The sequence below is a fragment of the Telopea speciosissima genome, chromosome 4, assembly GCF_018873765.1.
Source record: "Telopea speciosissima isolate NSW1024214 ecotype Mountain lineage chromosome 4, Tspe_v1, whole genome shotgun sequence".
Lineage (NCBI taxonomy): Eukaryota > Viridiplantae > Streptophyta > Magnoliopsida > Proteales > Proteaceae > Telopea > Telopea speciosissima.
The window spans coordinates 111282-131073 of NC_057919.1; the positions used below are offsets into that span (position 1 = coordinate 111282).

Genomic DNA, 19792 nt, shown 5'->3' on the forward strand with positions numbered 1-19792 from the left:
TTTTTAAAACAAAAATGTTGCCATACAGAGCCTAAACTGATGCAATTTCGAGAATACAATCTCCAACCTCATTTCTTACCCAATGTGTAAATATTTTGTTATATTTCTTTGAGAAAAATAAGGTCTCATCACCGAATTTTCAAATTCCTGTTACAGTAGGTGGGTAATTCTTTCATCAATTAAGAATACTGAATCTCACGAAATTCTATACAATTTTATACAAGACCACAAATCCTTGGCTCGTATGTACAAGTTACCCAATTACTTCCAACTTTATCACATGCAGACCATCAAATTGACCGAATTTTCAATTCCTCTCTAGCTTGCAAAATAAATACTTTTTCCCTTTTTGCCCCCCCATGAATCCTTAGAAGCCCCCAATCAATTTAAGACAGAGCACTCAGGATTAAACCACCCATTAAATTTAAAGAAGCACAGGATTCTGAAGTAGCAGTAACTAATAAAATAAAGACAATATCTCAAGTTTGGCGTCATAGCCGATTCTTTAATGGGATCCACTATTGGTTGGGTCCAAAGGAACAAAAATCAGTGTGAACATATATTTCCACAACTGTGGAATATTTGTGTATCTACTTGTATATTTGAAGGCCCCAGAAAGTAGAATTATGATCAGTTTGGCTAAAACTTTCGCATATAGCCCTTGCCCGACCGCCCAAGACGTGTACAGATCCTATAGCCCCAGAACCAATACATTCACTTAAAAGTTGGAAGTGAAACAAAGTTGACTGACTGTATTCTCATCAACAATAATCTTTCTCCTTGCACCCTAAAGGTGTGCTAAAAAACTAGAAACCCATTAGAAGTGTACCTCCAAAAAGCTCAAGATATCTTCACCACAGGATACAGTCAACTTGAGGTCCACGTTGTAGGCCGCGTCATTGTTGACAGACCACGCCCAATTGCTACAACTCCCTCATGGCCTGTGTCCAATTCCTCCTCTAAGGATGCTAAACAGTGAAATAACAATGTAAGAATAAGATATATATATTCAACAGGGCTGCTTTTTCCCCTTCTTTCTATAGGGAGGGGGGACTTCCAGAACACATTATATTGCTGGTGTATGCTCATCAGTGTCAATGCTACGGACACTTCCATAACACATTATATGTGTGTGAGCTCGGTTGTATCAAATACCACTAAACCCTTCCCCCACCCACACGATAAATATGCACATTATGCATGCAAAGTAAAAGAAATCCAAAACAGGGAACCATTGTTGACCATGCAGCATATTGATTGGACAAACAGAAGAGTTCAGGACACCCTAGTGCACGGTTAAAGTATGTTCCACCAAAAAAATTGCAACATAATAAAAACCAAAGATATACAATCATGCATTGGGGGATAAAATTTCTATCCTCTCATGTAAGGAATTATTAGTCTTCTTTGAAAACAAAGTTAGGAAAGAAACATTTGAAAGAGTAGTGAAGTCATATCTTATCTGTCATGTGTTACTTTCAGGATGTTGATGCAGGAATGATGAAATAATCATCTTCCCAGGGTCATCCTAGCACAAATCTAACAATGAGCCTCTAATGCGGGATTAGAACAAGTAATGGTGATGCAGGAGCATCTCCAACAGTTTATTCTGGACTTTGATGCATTTCTTTACAAGGGGATAAATATTATGATGGGTACTTCAAATTTTGGGCTTTAGTTATTTAGTTTAAATGTGTATGGGCTCAAGTATTTGATGGTTTTGGGAATTGTGAGACACAGCCCACTTTTATTTATAATAATAAGATAGGAGTACAAAGACAATAGAGCCCCTAGGGCAACACAAGTTAAACCCTATGGACAATTATACCCTTGAACCCCATATTACAACCCTCATCCATGCACCAACTTGCACACAAGAGGACCAAACACTTTACTACTTAATTCCCTAAAAAAATCAGCAAACTGCTCTCTAGACTTGACAAAAGGAGTGCAAATCAGCCCTTGTACCAGCTTCTCTTTGATGAAATGGCAGTCAATCTCCACATGCTTGGTGCGATCATGCTGGACTGGATTGTGAGCAATACTGATAGCAGATTTGTTGCCACAATAAAGCATCATAGGTAAAGATTAGGAACAGCCAAGTCTTTCAATAGTCCTTGGAGCCACATTGATTCACAGATGCCATGGGATATGGCACGAAACTCAGCTTCAGCAATCGACCTTGCAACAATAGTTTGTTTCTTGCTTCGCCAAGTAACAATAGTACCTCCAACAGAAGTGCAGTAACCTGATGTAGACCGTCGATCATCAGGAGATCTACCTAATTAGAGTCGATAAAGGATTCCATACACAGATGATCATGAGGAGAGAAAAGAATACCTTTGCTTGGGGCAAACTTTAAGTATCGTAAAATACGTATCACAACTACCCAATGTGATGTGTAAGGGTAATGCATGTATTGGCTAATCATGCTGACCGCAAAGGCTATGTCTAGTCAAGTATGAGAGAGATAGATCAACTTCCCAACCAACCGTTGATACTGCCCTTTATCCACAGGATCACCAGCCATGCTAAAGAAATGAACATTTATTTCTAGATGAGTGTCTGAAGGTCTGCACCCTAACATGCCCGTTTCAGATAACAAGTCCAAGGTGCATTTCCGTTGAGAAAAAAAAAACTCCTTTGGTAGAACGGGCAATATCAATACCAAGAAAGTACCTCAATCGGCCGAGGTCCTTCATCTCAAATTCCTTCCGAAGATACAATTTGGTATGAGTAATCTCCTCGGTGTTGCTGCCAGTGATCACAATATCGTCCACGGATAAAAAAAGTACAATCTTCGATCCAGATCGTTTGATGAAGAGGGTGTGATTAGCATTGCTTTGGGTGTAACCAAAAGATACCATTGCACCATGAAATCTCCTATACCAAGCTAGAGGGGACTGCTTTAATCTGTACAAGGCACGTTTCAGTTTGCATACTTTCCCATGAGTCTTCTGAGTAGCAAAACCAGGAGGACATTCCAGGTATACCTCTACTTCTAGTTCACCATGGAGGAATGCATTTTTCACGTCCAGTTGCTGCAATTCCATCCAAGGTTAACTACACATGACAAGATTTCAAGGATAGTGTTCATCTTCGCAACCGGGGCAAATGTCTCTTGAAGCCCATAGGTCTACGTGAACCCTCAAGCAACCAATATCGATCCACAGTGCCATCAACATTTTGTTTGACTGTAAATACCCACTTACAACTTACATTCTTCTTCTGAGGAGGAAGATGAACCAAGTCCCAAGTGCCATTTTTTTTTTCCAAAGCCTGCATTTCTTCAATTATAACGGCCTTCCACTGTGGGTATTGGAAGAGAGACAGAGGACAAAGAAGAGACAAAAGCATGGTATGATGGGGAAAGAGACTCATATGAAATCACTTGAGAAATAGGGTGTTATGTACAAGTTCTAACCCCTTTGTAGACAGCACTGGGAAGATCTAGAGAAGGACCTGAAATAAGAGGAAAAGGAGACTTAAGAGAGAAATTACCAGAAAATGGCGAATCTGATGCAAGAGGATCCAGTTGACTATGTAGGATCGGGCAGAGGTGTTGGTGTCTATTGCTTCCCACGAGCTTGACAGGTATAAACAATAAGAGCCGAAACCACTACAATAGATTGAGGCTCTCCCTGAATAGGAGAGTAATCACTACCGACAAGAGAAGGCATATGAGGTACATTGTTACCAACTGATGAAGATTTATCACCAAACTGGGCTTCTTTTATTAGGAATAAGTCTAGGGTTGGGTTACATATATGTTGGGCCTTTGATCCCATGGGTTTCTAATGTAATTGGCCACTTTTATGGGCCTAAAAGTGGCCACATAGGTTGCATACGGGATTAACCCAATACTTAGTTTATTTTATGTTTTCTAATTGAACCGGTTCAAATTGGTTGCATCCAATTGGTTCAATTTAAGTGATCATGTGACTTGGTTAAGTGGTCATGTGATCTAAGTTGGGCTGGACTAGGACTCTATAAGTCCAGCCATGTTTTGAGTCTATTTCCTTTAGTATTCTAGTTTCCTAGTCAGTTTAAGTTACCTAATAGGTTAGGGATAGGGTTAGGCCATTCATTTTTAGTGTCTAAGTCAATTTTTGAGTCTTCTATATAAGTTTGTAAGGGAGGCCAACATTACATACGAATTTGATTAATAAAAATTAGCTTTATGCTTGCTGCCATTGCTGCTGCTCTTTGTGAGTGTATATCCTTGTGGATCTCAAGGTGGTAAAAGGTAGGTGGACTCCTGCGACTCCTTGCATTCATCAAGCTGCTGCCATTGTCCTGCAATACAGTGAGTTTGAACCTGTTTTCTTATTTTAAACCTTCTTCTATCATCCTTCATCTTCTCTTAGACCTAATCCACAATCCCCTCCATCCATCAAACCCTAATTCTCCATTAAACCTGCATTCCTACCTCCACTAGAATTCCCCCATAACTCCAGATTTAGCCTTCACTTTCAAACCCTACTTCCAGCCTACATTCCCCACACCTCTCCCTACACTCGACCTTAAACCTAGCCCTTTGTCTCCTCTACAACCCTTCCATTCCTCCACTCCATTAAACCTAAAACCTGCAACTCAATTCTGTCCAGAATTGCAGAATTTTAAAACCTTCCCAAATCCAATTATTTTTATCCCATAATAACCCCCTAGACCTGCATATTAAAGCCATATAAGACCCATTCCCAAATTCCCATCCTAAACCCTAGAATTAACCTAAAACCTAGTGCTGTCCATTCGAACCAGCAACCCTTTTTTGCTATTGATCCTGTTATCTGGCTCCTAGTAGGTCTCCTACCTATCTAGGACTACATTACCAACCCATGGAGAATCTCTCCCTTGACGAGATGCCAGAGAAAAATAGGCCGCAACTTAATTAAAAGTTACATTCATAGTCACGTACATGCGACAAGATGGAGGATGGTAACATCGGTAGCCCTTCTGGATAGGAGAATATCCCATGAACACTCTTTTTTAAGGAACCATGGCAAATATGTTTGGAACAAATTCCATTTTGAGAGATTTGAAAAAGCACCATCTCATTGAAAGGTTCTATTCATCTGTCGTTTCTCAATGCATTTCTGTAGATAAAGACTCCGTTTATTCCTCTTTTCGGATGGTAAATATTTCTCAGAACTTAAGAGTGTGAATCAAACCCATGTTTGAATTGAAATTGAGTTACTGATGCAAGTTCTTCCCTTGCTTTTATCTCATAGGATGACATAAGGAAGCAGTTCTTATTGTTTCGGCCCAAAACCTGGCTAATGGATCTTTATGGTGCTTCTTCTATCAATTAGATCCTTTATTCATAGAACATAGTATCTAGGCATATTTTTTAGTCGGAAATTTAGGCAGTTCTCGAAAAAAGATAGCGAAAAAAAATTATCCCTAAAGTCGAGATTAAGAGGAATGTATAAACCAATACTTTCATAGATTCGATCGTGGTTTACAATTATAACTTCCACACTCGTCAATCCATGTGGTTCTAAGTTACTAGGATTCTGGTAGTTCCTTGCATAGCACACATAACCGAATACCTTTGGTGGAATAAGAAAGGTATTGGATATCCCAAGGAACAGGCTCATTTTTGTTTCCTGCAGACTTCCTCTCTCCATTCTGCTGCCTAGTTAGCCAAGGATTTGGTGTGTTTACCCTCGAGCGTGTATATTCCTTCTTTTTCTTCGTAATTAAATTTTTATTCATCCAAAAAAAAAAAGAAGAAAGGTATTGGACCCTTGGAGAGCTTGAAGAGGGGACTGAAAATTCAAAACGACAGTAGGCATGCAGTTGATTAGGTAAGCAACAATCAAGACAGCCTTGCTCCAATATTGTGGTGGGACATTCATCGCAAACATGGGCAACCTTGCCACCTCCAATAAATGACGGTTCTTGCGTTCGGCCACCCCATTCTGAGCAAGAGTGTCAACACAATTCGTCTTGTAGATGATGCCCTGAACTGCAAGATATGCCTGGAATGCACCATCCTTATATTCTAGCCCATTATCACTATGGAGAATTTGAATCTGGGCATTGAACTGGGTATGAACAAGATTGTGAAACAATTGAAAACAAGAAAAAACTTCACTCTTGTGACGCATCAATTAAATACAAATAACATGCAATTCTGGTGACAGTAATTGTAACAGTAAACAAATCAGATTATGGCAGACCATTATAGACGACAAAGGCAAGGGGGCAAAGGCAGGGGGAGCAGAGGTAGGGGGAGCAGAGCCAGGCCCATGGGGAGCAAAGACCGCCCTAGTGCACCAGGGGTGACATTGCATGGTTGCACGAAGTGCTAATTGATGGGGATAAAAGAAAAACACAGTGCAATTACTTTCACCAGAAGTTTTTGGGAGGTGGGGCCACTAGACTTAAACAACATCTGGCTGGGAATTCTCCTGAAGTGGTATTATGTCATATGGTCCCTGTTGAGGTATCTAGGGTTGTCATTGAGTACATGAAGGTAGGGAGTAAGAGGAAGGCTCATAGGGAAAATGCAAGGGTAGAACTTCAAGATGCAATGAGGAATATAGTGGGAGGCTATAATGATGTTGATTATGATGATTACAGTGATCATAGTTGTAAAGGCGTCGCCTAGGCTTCCAAGCGCCTTGGTCGCCCGCCTTGTTGGTGTCGCCCTATTTGTTACCCTCTCTAGCGCTTTAGGCTGCCTAGACATCGTGACAACTATGACAGTGATGATCCTGCCTATGTTCCTGATGATATACAGATTGAGCAAGAGGCTAGGGATTGGAGACAGGCACAGTTAAGGAGCAAAGCCTCTTATTATGAGGATCAGGAGAGACAGAGAGTAAGTAGTAGTGGAGGAGCTGGTACCTCTAGAGCAGGTGGTAGGCAGTCTTTTTGGTCCATCATCTCAAATTACTCTCATCATCCAAATGGCCGCCTTTGGTGTTTGGGAGCCCTCCCCATCATCCTCATTCTCCTTTCTTCCTCTTCCCAATTCCTTGACTTTAAAGCCTCAGACCCAATTGGTAACCATCCGTTCCTATTCACCGCCATTACACTTCAAACTCTGCTCAAGATAGGAATGCCCTTTGGGAAGATCTCCACCATATTGCTCTCCAGGTTGGGAACCTTCCATGGGCTTTGGGTGGTGATTTTAACGTCATCCGATTTGGTCATGAAAAGAAAGGGGGTGTTCGTTCTTTGGACCCTTCAGTGAATACATTTAATGATTGTTTGGAGGACATTGGAATGAATGACTTGAGATGGTTAGGTAAGATTTTCTTGGCACAACATCAGAGCTGGTATCACCCGGATTGCTTGTAAGTTGGACCGGGTTCTGGATAATGAAGCTTGGCTCAGTTCTTTTCCCTCTTCTCATGTCTCTTTTGGCACTCAAGGTATCTTTGACAACTGTCCTATTACTTTTGACATTCAACTCTTTGTCTCCTTTGGCCCCAAACCATTCAGGTTACTGCAGCCTGGTCCAAGCCAATCCCCTGCTATCTCCCCCCTCCCCTCCTTTGCCATTAGACTCAGAAATGTTAAGAGGCTCTAAAAAGATGGAACTCCTCTACTTTTGGCAACATTTCCACTCTTGTCTCTGACTGCAAAAGCAAAGCAAGCCTATATCCAATCCCGCCTTCAATTTAATCTCCATAACCCTCAGCTTGCCGAAGTTGAAAATTCCACCTCTCTCCAGCTCCAAGATTTCTTGTCCCAAGAAGAAAATTTCCTTCGCCAAAATCCTGCATAAAATGGCTTGAGCTAGGTGATTCTAACACAACCTTTTTTCATCGATCCCTCGGGGCCAGAACCAATCTTAACTCCATCACTTCCTTGGACTCTCCATTTGGCCCCATCACTGCTGTAGAGGACATCAAATCTAAGAATGTAACTTTTTTTTAGCAGCTCTTCTCTCCCCCTCTCCCACCCCTATTCTTGAAAATCTCATTTCCAAAGTCATCCCCACCCTCCCTTCTCCCTTCCCCCCAGTCCATCCCTTTTGAATCTGAAATCCACTCAGCCATTCTTTCTCATAAAGCAAACCGTGCTCCTGGTCCTGATGGTTTTCATATGGGATTCTTTACTGCTTGCTGGGACATCTTGAAAAATGATCTCACAGAAGCCATTCAAAGCTTTTTCTCTCAACCCTTCCCAGGTCCATGCCATCAATAATACTCTTCTCTGTCTCATATCCAAGTGTGAAGGAGCATCCTGTGTGTCTGACTTTCGCCCCATCTCCCTCTGCAACTTCCTCTACAAGCTCATTGCCAAAATCTTGGCAAATCGTCTCAAGTTAGTTGTTGTTTCCCTTGTTAGTGACAACCAGTCAGCTATTGTCCCCGGCCAATGCATTTCAGATAAAATTCTCCTTTGCCATGAGATTGTTAGAGGCTTTGACAGGAAAAACCACTCCCTTTCTGCCCTTATGAAAGTGGACATCCACAAAGCTTTTGACTCTTTACCCTGGGATTTTATTGTTGATGTTCTAAATAAAATGTTGTTCCCCCCCTCCCCCCATCTTCACTAATTGGATCTACCATTGCACATCCTCTCCTCACTTCTCAGTCCTGGTAAATGGTAGTCCAACAAGCTATTTTTCTTTCTCTTCTGGCATCCGCTAAGGTTGCCCCCTCTCTCCTGATCTTTTCACCCTTTCCTTTTAAGTCCTCTCCAGATGCATTCAATCCTACATTGACCAGAAGCTCATCATCCCCATCCCTAAATGCAAAGCCCTTAACCTCACTCACCTTGCTTTTGCTGATGATCTCATGCTGTTCTTCAAAGCTGACCCAATTTCTGTACAATCAGCTTTATCTTGTTTGAACCTCTTTGAGTCTATGTCGGGCCTTCGAGTCAACCTCTCAAAGTCCCTCCTCTTCCTATCGGGTATCTCAGAGGATCTCAAAGCCACTCTTCTCCAGATCTCGGGCTTCTCCCTTGGCTCCCTCCCAGTCAAATACTTGGGCCTCCCCTTGAACCCCTCCTGGCTGACTGCTCACCACTGCACCCCAATGCTTGATCTCATTTGTAAGAGACTCCAACTGTGGAAAGGCAAACTCCTCTCCTTAGCGAGGTGTTTGGGGCTGATCAAATTTGTCCTCCAGGCCTCCTATCTATACTGGTTAGGTATTTTTGGCATTCCCAAGTCGATCATTGCAAAATTGGAAAGCCTTATGTGCTCCTTTCTTTGGAAAGGATCGGATTCTTCCAAATTTCTCCACCCTACCTCTTAGGCCTCGGTTTGCCTCCCAAAAAAGGAAGGGGGATTGGGTCTTAGGCGCTTCAAGGACTTAAACACAGAAGGTATTTTAAAATTGATTTGGAGGATTGCCTCTAAGCATCAAAGTATATGGGTCGATTGGATCTACCACAAATATCTCAGAACAGATTCCATTTGGGTTGTTCCTATTCCCTCAAATGCTTCTTGGGTTTGGAGAAGGATTGTGACTCTTAGGCCCTTTGCTCAACGCTCCATTACTGCTTTGATTGATGATGGGACCTCTACAGGGCTATGGTTGGATAACTGGCATCCAACTGGTGTGCTTCTTCCTGAGGTGGGAGACAGAACTATCTACAGACTTGGCTCTGATAGATCTGCCTTGGTCTCGCATATCATTACAGATTCTGCCTGGGATCCCCCCCTCCCCCTCTCCTCAGGTCCTGGATCCTATTTGGGCTGCTTCCTCTCCTCCGCAGAACCCCCCCTTGGAAGGGGTGACATCACTTCATGGACAGCTTCCCAGTCTGGCTTATTTAGTTTGAACTCTGATTGGAATCTTGTCAGAGCTCATGGAGATTCAGTCATTTAGAGCAATGTTGTTTGGTTTAAAAGTTACATCCCCCGTTACAGCTTCACCCTTTGGAGTGCCCTTCGAAACTACCTTCCTATTCAGGCCTTCCTCATCAGTAGACACATTCCAGAGTCCCCTTGCTGCACTCTTTGTTGGACTGGCCTGGAGGATATTGATCACCTCTTCTTCAAATGCCCTTTCTCCTCAAAGATCTGGACTTGGCTGCTTGCTCGTTGCTGGCCAGCTCGGAAGCAGATTATTCCTTTCCATAGAGAATGGATTTGGGTGGCTATGATTTTTGGTGGTTCTTCCTTCAATGACCGAGTGGGTAAATTGGCTTTTAGTACTGCAATTCATCGCATTTGGTATGAAAGAAATCTTAGAAGATAGACTGCCAAATCCTGATCCTTTAATCAGATTTGGAATTCCAACTTGCAGCAATTCCTATTCGATTCTCAGATTCCCAAAGAAATAGGCATATTGTATCCTCTTGGAATTTTGCCCTTTGAGGATTGTATTTGGCTGTCTCTTTGTGCTTTCGGGGTTTTTTTAACCTCTTCTTTGTATCCCCTCCGGGGCTCTCTCTTTTGGTTAATGAAATTTTTATTCATCCAAAAAAAAAAAAAAGATTTGAGAAAAACCCTAGCATTTGAAAGTTGAAATCGTCCCTACAACCAAGAATTCGGTTTTTGTTCTTGACCTAGGGAGTTGACTTTTTATTCTTTTGGAATTTGAATTTTTAACTACTTTTATTAGATTCATTTCAGGGGGTGGGGTGGGGGGGGGGGAAGGTGTTTACTTATTTATGAATAATAATATCTAAAGTAAATGGAGAGAAAACTACAAAGTCATTTTACTTAAATGTTGTTTGGCATAAATCAGTGCCAAACCTAGTTCGGTACCGATAGAAACGTAATAAATGGAATAGAAGAAGAATAATAAAAAATTAAACCAGCGCCTTGCACTAAGGAGACAGTTTCCTAGACCTCAGAAAAACCGATTGGATGTCAAGGTGGCGCCTAGGTGATGCCTTGGCAACTATGGATTTGATACAGTTAATGAGAATCTCGTTTGTTGCACGCACACACACACACACACACACACACAGACACACACACACACACACACACACACACACACACACACAGAGGTGTCTTACTGGATATCTCTTCGCCAGCCTCAGCCCCAGCAATTCCAATGCATGAAAATAGGGAATCCTCATCTACCTTCAAATGCTTATATGCACAGTATATGTCTTCGATAGTGGCAGCTTCATACAGCAGAGGAAGGTCTTTAATGCATAATATATCCTGAATTCCATTAGGAAAAAAAATGTGGGCATCATCCAACGACATTGGCAATAAGTAGTACATAAATGCCACTGAGACAATTATGAATTATCAGAAATCTCATATTGTTAATAAAATTCATGACCCATTTGAAATTAGAATATGTTCGTTCCTGATTTATTTGTAAAATGAAGGCGTGGCCAATTTTTATGCACATTTGGGTCTCATCATGTAAACTATGGCATTCAAGAATTACATGATCTAAATTAGAACAATGTCATCTGCAGAACCCAAGAGCTATAGTCAAATACTGAAGGGCCCATCGTTGTACTCGAGCTTTACCTTCCTAGGAACAGAAGTGGCTTGCAAGTGAGCTAGCAATCCAAGCCAGTAAGCATTTGACTTGGTTTCAGCTTCATGTCTCATCAGCAGAGTACGTTTTGCCTGCCACAATTAAAACCTTCAAGCAGTTAATGGCTGTGAAGACATCCACCTACACATGAAAATTCTTCCTTTTTACCTGCCCCACCCTGGGGATTTAGAAGATAATATTGAACAAAATAGATCATCTTCATCAGGGGAACTATAGACTCTATTGAATAAGGTACAAATGCAATTTAGCAATAAGATGGTGGCATGCAAGTAATTTAACAAAAAGAGAAGGTCCATTAAACAAACTTATGGTTCATAGCATGTTTCTTAAAAACAAACGACTGATAGCAAAAGCGTGTAATATAGCAAGAAAATAAGTGCAGAAAACCATGGAAGCAGAGTACTAAGTGAATGATGATTCAGTTTAAGGCAACCAGAGACCAGACATCTCTCTCAGCATCTCTCTTATGAGGAACAACAGAATGGGCTGTCCCAACGGCAGGTATGGAGGGTAGCGACAACAGGATGGCGGGGTTGTGGCGATTGAAAGAGAATTGGAGCATCCATTAGAAAAGGAGATGGGAATCAACACCCAAACTTATTTCATAAAGGATAATGTTGTAATTTGGGGTACAAGGGTATTTTTGTCTTATTCATCCCTTAGAGGTATTATTGTATATGTACCTATTCTAGAAAGTTCTGTGGTCTAATATAAATAAAGTGGGCTGTGGACACAATGTCACAAGCCATTATTCTCTAATTCTTCTCTCTATTTCGCAATGGTATCAGAGCAAAGATCATTATGGGAATAAAAACCCTAATGAGCAAACCCTAGAAGGTCTAACACCACCGCCACCACCAAGCACCAGTGCCGCCGCCGCCACCTCTTCCCTATTCCAGCACCACCGCCTCCCTCTCAGCTCCACCACACTCGCCTCCGCCTACTCTTGCCACCGCCTCTCTCGCCTCCGTCTCTCTCTCTCTGGGCTCCACCTAACTGCCACCACCTTCTAGCACCTACTCCTCTCAGTGCTTCTCTTCCACCATTCCTCGGTTGTATTTCTTTCCACCGAGGGTTCTCTGTTTTTTTTTTTTTTTTTTTTACCTCATGTCTGTTTGAACAGACTTCTTTATCCTCTTTTTTGAGATATAAGTTTCTTGTCACAGAAACAAGTTTCTTTGCTAGAGTTTCCTTGCCTTTTCTTCTCAAGGCTTTTGTTAGAATTCCTTTGATCTCTCACCACCCATAGTTGTCACGGCGATCCAAGTCAGTGGAGGGGTGTCACGTCGATATATTGACATGTCGCCCGCCATGGCGTTGCCATGGCGAGCATGTCGTTGCCATGGCGAGCATGTCGACCATGTTTTATTTTTTATTTTCTCTATTTTTAATGTTTTAATAGATGTATACTCAAGCCATGTTTCATTTTTTTCTCTATTGTTTCTCAAGTTTTAAGAAGAAAATTCAGAAATCGAAGAGGGAAAGAAGAAATCGGAAGAAATCGAAGAGGGAAAGAAGAAATCGAAGAGGGAAAGAAGAAATCGAAGACAGGAAGAAGAAATCGAAGAGGGAAAGAGAGACAGGAAGAAGAAATCAAAGAGGAAAGAGAGACAGGAAGAAGAAATCAAAGAGGGACGCCATGGCGTAGGTCGCCATGCAACCTTCTCCAGCGCCAGGACGCCATGGCGCCGCCATGGCGCCGCCATGACAACTATGTCACCACCCACCATGTCGGACGTGATTACTGATGTTACTTCTCCGGGCACTTCAAGTCCTGTTTGCACCTTTAAATTGGATGGAAACAATTACTGTTCCTGCTTTGTCTCTATAGCCTCCCGTGGATTTTCTGGTTTTCACACTGGTAATGCTACGAAGGCAGAAGAAGCTGGTCTTGCCCAAAACAAATGGCATTCGGACAATTATCTGATACTGTTCTATCTCCTTAGTTCCATGCTTCCAAATATTGCAAGGGGTCATCTCTTGCTGGACTCTGCCACCAAGATCTGGAAGGTTGCAAAGGATACCTAAGCTCATGTGGGTAATAATGCTCGTCTATGAACTCCAGAAAAAAATTCATGATACAAAACAGAAAGGGCTTACATTATCCCAGTATTTTTCGAGTTACGAAGCATGTGGCAAGAATTAGATTATTATGAAGATTTTTCTGCCTCTTGTGCCGTTGATACCTTGAAGTTTCACCAGCGGGAGGACAAGTTCCATGTGTACATTTTCCTGGCAGGTCTCAAAATTGAATTTGATCAGATTCGGGCTTGTGTCCTGAGTCATGATCCTTTTCCCACTCTAGAGCAGGCGTATGCTATGGCCTATGGTTCAATCAGAAGATAGCCGTCATCTAGCAATGTTAGAACCTGCTGTCCAATTGTGTGTTCAAGGTACTAAAACTCGGGTCTGGGTACCAACTCGGCCGTTGGAAAAACCGAGTCGAGTCGAGATCTCGCCGAGTTGATGCATTTTTTTTTTTTTCCAATTCGAAGCCTCAACTCGGTGGGTTTTAGACCTAGTTTGGGTCTAAAACTTGGTATTGAGCCTATTTTAGGCCATTTAAACACAATGGTACTATTAGATTTTGTAAAAACAAAGTCCAAACATGAGTTTCAATTTGGACCATAGGTTGGTAGGCGATGACGTACTAAAATACCCTACTCTACACATAATTTAGTAATAGAAAGCAAGCAAAACATTCAATTAATAGCTAGACAACTTAAATAAGAATTAGAAATGTTAAAGTGATGCATCAAACTGTTTAACAGTGTTACAATTATCATCACATAATATGACTTTGAATCAAGTATTCAGTCCCCGCTAGTGTCACATAGTCTTCCCATGACATAGTGTTGTTGTAATGTTACAGATAGTGCTCCACAACAAGCATATAAGAGTTTTGCCAAGTTAGGTAAGTAAATACATAGTAGATGGGACATTTCCATGAGTCAACCCGAAATCTCGCCGAGATATGTCGAGTTCTGTCAAGTTAGGTAAGTAAATACATAGTAGAAGGGTCATTTCCATGGGTCAACCCAAGATCTCGGCGATATATTGCACTTTTATGTACCGTATGCCATCTCGTTTCGGTTTCTCAGAAAACCGAGAAACTCGCCAAGATCTCGCCGAGTCGGGACGAGTTTTAGAACTATGTGTTACAGGACTTGGTAACGGAGAAAATGATTGGTAAAGGTAAAGTGGCCCTATACTGGCTGGATTTTGAAGACTCCCCAGCCTTGATGACACAAGCACCTCCTGGCTCTGCTAAAGTTGCTCTAGCAGATTTATATAGATGGCACCATAGATTGGGCCACCCTCCTCCTGAGACTTTGGCCAAGTTTTTCCTGATTTATTTAGAAAATGTAACCTAAACAATTTTTTTTTGTGATGCTTGCATTTTTGCAAAACAAACTCATTCAATTTATCCTCCTCCTGATAATATTAGTTTGAAACCTTTTAATTTAATCCATTCTGATGTGTGGGGCCTTACCCGTTGTGTTTCTATTACTGGCTATCAGTGGTTTGTTACGTTTATTGACTTCCACACTCGGGTTACCTAGATCTACCTATTGCATCATAAGAACAAAGTTTTCCGCTGTTTTCAACATTTTCACCAGATGATTTGGACTCAGTTTGATGCCAAGATGAAAATTATTTGTTCTGATAATGGGCGAGAATATGCGGATAGGTCTTTGAAAATTATTTGGGTGAGCAAGGCGTCATTCACCTGACCAGCTGTGTAGACACCCCTGCTAAAAAAGGTGTTGCTGAGTACAAGAATCATCATTTGTTGGAGGTTGCATGATCCTTGATGTTTCAAATGAACGTCCCTACCATAGTTGAAAATCTTGTTTTGTTTCGGTCGAAATTTCGAATATTTCGGTCTAGTCGAAACGAAATGCAACATCGAATTGAAAAAATGCAATTATTCCAAAATTTCAGAAATTTCAGAAATCTCGGTAATTCCTGTCATCTCGTTTAAGAAATTTCGAAAATCTCGGTCATTTTGGCATTTTACACCCACAAATGGCCAAGCAAAACTCATAGAAAAAATATTTTGATGAAATTTCAGTATCTTGGAAATTTCGGGTGTAGTATGGGTTTCTTCTCGCCTTGTTAGGACATCAGCAAAGATGATCTCATTAAAGCCATCTGCAACTTCTTCTATAATCCCGGCCAGCTGCCCCGCATTAACCAATCCTTCCTTTGCCTCATCACCAAAAAATAGGGAGCCTCTTCCTTGTCAGACTTTAGACCTAGCCCCCTTTGCAATCCTCTTTATAAATTCATTGCCAAAATTCTGGCTAATCGGCTTCAGTTGGTGATTCCTTCTTTAGTTAGCCTGAACTAATCGGCTTTCATCTCTGGTATGAGCATAGCTGATAATATTCTGCTTTGTGAGGAGATTGTCCAGGGCTTTGACCGCAAATCTCATTCCCCCACTGCCCTCTTGAAAATTAACATCCATAAAGCCTCCAATTCCTTAAGATGGGACTTCATTTGTGATATTATGACCCAGATGCCCTATCCCCCAATCTTTGTCCGCTGGATTCACTCATGCATCTCTTCCCCATTCTTCTTGGCCATTGTTAATGGCTCCCCAGCCGGGTTTTTCCCTTGGAAAGTTGGTATCCGCCAAGGCTACCCCCTCTCTCCTTTCCTCTTCTCCTTTGCTCTAGAGGTCCTCTCTAGAAATATCCAGACTAAAACTGACCAACATCTCATCTCCCCCATTCCCAAATGCAAAAGCCTCAATCTCACCCACCTTGCCTTTGTAGATGATCTTCTCCAAGGCTTCCCCCTCCTCTATCACTTCCATCATGTCTTCTCTTCAGCTCTTTGATTCTCTCTCGGGTCTGTGCTTTAACCTTTTAACATCTCAAATATTTCTTTTCGGGCTCTCTAAACATGACAAAGCCACCCTCCTTAGTTTGACTGGGTTTTCCCTCGGGTCCCTTCCCGTGAAATACCTTGGCCTCCCCCTTATTCCTGCCAGGCTGACTAGTCATCATTGCACCTCTATGTTAGATCTTATCTGCAAGAGGCTTCATCTTTGGAAGGGCAAACTCCTTTCCTATGCAGATAGGATTGTCTTGATCAAATCCGTTTTCCAATCCTCTTACATCAAAGCTATGAAATCTCTCTTCTGTGCTTTCCTTGGGAAAGGCCAAGAGTCCTCTAAATTCCTCCACCCGATTAGCTAGGCAGCAATCTACCGGCCCAAATCGGAAGGAGGCTTTGGCATCCGTCCTATCCTTGATTACAATATTGCTGACCTGCTCAAGCTGATTTAGAAAATCTCCTCCAAAGAGGACTCGATTTGGGTTAATTGGGTATCCTCTAACCTCCTCAAAAATGATTCCATCTAGACTGTTTTGTGGACCCCTCCTGGGTTTGGCGCAAGATCCTTCTCCGTCCCCTTGCCCTTAGTGCCACTTCCTCTTGCTTGATCCTTGGCATCCTGCTGGAGTCCTTTAGAACATCTTAGGTGCCCGAGGGGTCTACTCTTTTGGTATCCTCAAATCTTCCCCTCTCATTAATTATCTCTCATGGCTCCTGGTCCCCCCCGGTCTCACTCAGGTTTAGGCCTCTCTACCCCCTCCCCACCCCTCTCATGCGGACAAAGTAACCTGCCTCCCCTCCCACAATGGTATTTTTAGCTCTTGCTTTGCTTGGGATTTTGTTAGACCCCATAGCTCATGTGTCCCCTGGTGCGATCTTGTTTGGTTCAAAGGCCACATTCCGAGACACTCTTTCAATGTCTGGAAAATCCTAAACCTTTGCCTCCCCACCCAATCCTTCCTCATTCACTGCCACATCTGTGTCTCCCCTTCCTGTATCCTTTGCTGAAAGAGTTTTGAGGAATTTTTTTTTTTTGGTGAATAAAAAATCATCCCCCTCCCCTCTAGGTTTCCTTAATATCAACCATACCCAAGTTTTGAAAAAATGATAATGCCCTCCCCTACTTTTTAAATATTCCATCAACCGTACCCTAACTGTTAAAAACGCCATTAAATGATGACATAGCATGTACACAATTTCTAAAACCCTAAAATACCCTTCATATAATTTTATTTCAATTTTACCCTCCCCTACTTTCCCTTCTTCTTCCGCCAGCACCACCATCATCGCCACCACCCCCCTCTGCAACCCCTTTCCCCACCATACCACTTCTGATTTTATATGATTTTTGTGACCCATCTCAGATTTTCCATGGGTACTCTACTAAGAACACACAGTAAGAAACCTTGATTCTGATGAGTTTCCCAACCCTGGCGAGATTCCCGCCATTGGAGAGGTTCCTGATGCTCACCAACCTCGCACTTCTTCAGGGGTTGACCACAACAGGTTCGCCGTCCTCCTGTCCCTGGAACCCGACGCTGACGGTGACATTGCTGTCTCGACTGCTCCTCCTGAGCTCTGCGAGACCGATTTGCAGGCTCCCCCTGCTCCCCCTGCTCCCCCTCCTTCGCCTTTGCCCTGCTCTCTTCCTTCTTTTGGAAACCCAAATTTGGCTTTATCCCCTGCCAGCCACTGCCTTTCACTTTCTTTCACCACACCACCTGTCCCCCAGGAACACCTTTTCACCTTACACCCCCCACGTGACCACATCCCTTTAGCCCCACTAAATCTCCATATTCCCCCTTTCGTCCCCACTAAAGAGAACACCCCATCTGGCCCGACCCATCAACCCGCCCTCTCAACCCACCTATCTCACCCCATTTTAACTAAGCACTCTAGGCCGGTCCTTTTAAGAGCTGCCCTTGGACCGAACCATCTTAGACCTGGTCCTGTCCCTGTGGTTGGACCCTCCTCCACCCTTGGTACGTTGCCCCCTTTGCTCCCTTCCCCTACATCTTCTCCCTTGGTTTGCTTCCCCCCCTTGCGTGGTTATCGTTTGAGAGAAGGGGAGAGAGAGGGCATCCCCGGCAAATTCCAACTTTGGATTGGAAAAAGCTGGCGAGGGAGCCATTCACAATAACCGAGAAAGAGGGGGTGGATATGCAGGCATGAATCCAATGAATGAAAGCGGGGGGAAAGCCCATCTGGGAGAGCACATCACAGATGAAGTCCCATCTGAGGGAATCAAAAGCTTTGTGAAGGTCAATCTTCATTAGGCGGGAGAGTGAGATTTTTAGGCAAAGCCACGCATAATCTCAGAGCAAAGGATAAGGTTATCCGCAATGCTTTTGCCAGCAATGAAGGCAGATTGGTTGGGACTGATCAAGGAAGGGATGACAAGCTTGATTATGTTTCCCAGGATTTTGGTAATGAACTTGTAGAGGAGATTGCAGAAAGAAATAGGTCTAAAGTCAGAAAGAGAGGATGCTCCATCTTGTTTAGGGATGAGGCAAAGAAAAGTTTGATTGACTTGGGCAAGCTGACTGGGATTAAAGAAAAAGCTGCGAATGGCTTTGATGAGATCATCCTTGAGATGATCCCAACAGCTAAGAAAAAATCCCATGCTGAAGCCATCAGGTCCAGGGGCCTTATTTGATTTATTGGACAAGATAGACTTAGTAATCTCATCATCAGAAGGGATGGCTAGAAGAGAGTTAGCCAAGGAGGTAGGGACAAATTTGTTGATGAGGCCAGAAGGGAGGGGAGAGGAAGGGGGGAGATGGGGGTTGAAGAGACAGGTGAAAAAGGAAGCAACCTCGGTCTTAATATCGAGGACAGAGGAAAGAGGGGATCCATCTCGAGCATTGAGCAGGGTGATGGAGTTGGAGCTCAACCTGGCTTTTAGCGAACGGTGGAAGAAGGCCGAGTTGGAATCACCAAGCTCCAGCCATTTAGTACGGGATTTCTAGTGGAGAAAGGTTTCTTCTAAAGAGGAAAGGAAAGAGAGCTCACCAGAAAGCTTTCTCTCTTCCTCAGCCAGCAGAAGGCTATGCGGATCTAACTGAAGATGGGATTGCACGGAGGCAAGGTTGGAACGGCAGGAAGAGACTCGGGAGGGGAGATTACCAAAGGTGGCAGAGTTCCAGATTTTGAGGCTAGATTTGGTGAGCCGAAGCTTCTTGGCGAAGCCCACGAGAGGAAGGGAGGGGCAATGGATGGAGGAACTCCAAGCTTTAAGAATGGTAGGGAGATAGAGATGATGGGAGGTACACATGTTGAAGAACTTAAAATGTTTGGGGCCAAAGGAGGAATATTGCTGGATGAAGAGGAGATAAGGACTGTGGTCAGAAAGTCCTTGGAGAAGGAAATTGGCATAGGAATGAGGGAAGGTGGTGAGCCAGGCTTCATTGGTGAGGAAGCGATCCAGCTTGCAAGCAATTCGGTCGTTGCCTCCCCTACGATTGTGCCAGGTAAGGGGGGAACCTAACCATCTAAGATCATCA

The 19792-nt window shown here is 42.9% G+C and overlaps 1 protein-coding gene across 2 annotated transcripts in view; it reads right to left on the minus strand.

Annotated features, from left to right (window-relative positions):
* Positions 1-437: 437 nt before the first annotated feature.
* The window catches only part of LOC122658812 (stromal processing peptidase, chloroplastic-like), a 71147-nt gene continuing 51792 nt past the window's right edge, over positions 438-19792 (minus strand). For both annotated transcript variants that reach the window (XM_043853933.1, XM_043853932.1), the window contains 3 exons: positions 11414-11515; positions 10942-11092; positions 438-968 (listed from right to left, as the gene is read on the minus strand). In XM_043853933.1, coding sequence (XP_043709868.1) covers positions 868-968; positions 10942-11092; positions 11414-11515 — 354 coding nt within the window. In that variant the 3' untranslated portion in view covers positions 438-867. The remainder of the gene's footprint in view (positions 969-10941; positions 11093-11413; positions 11516-19792) is intronic.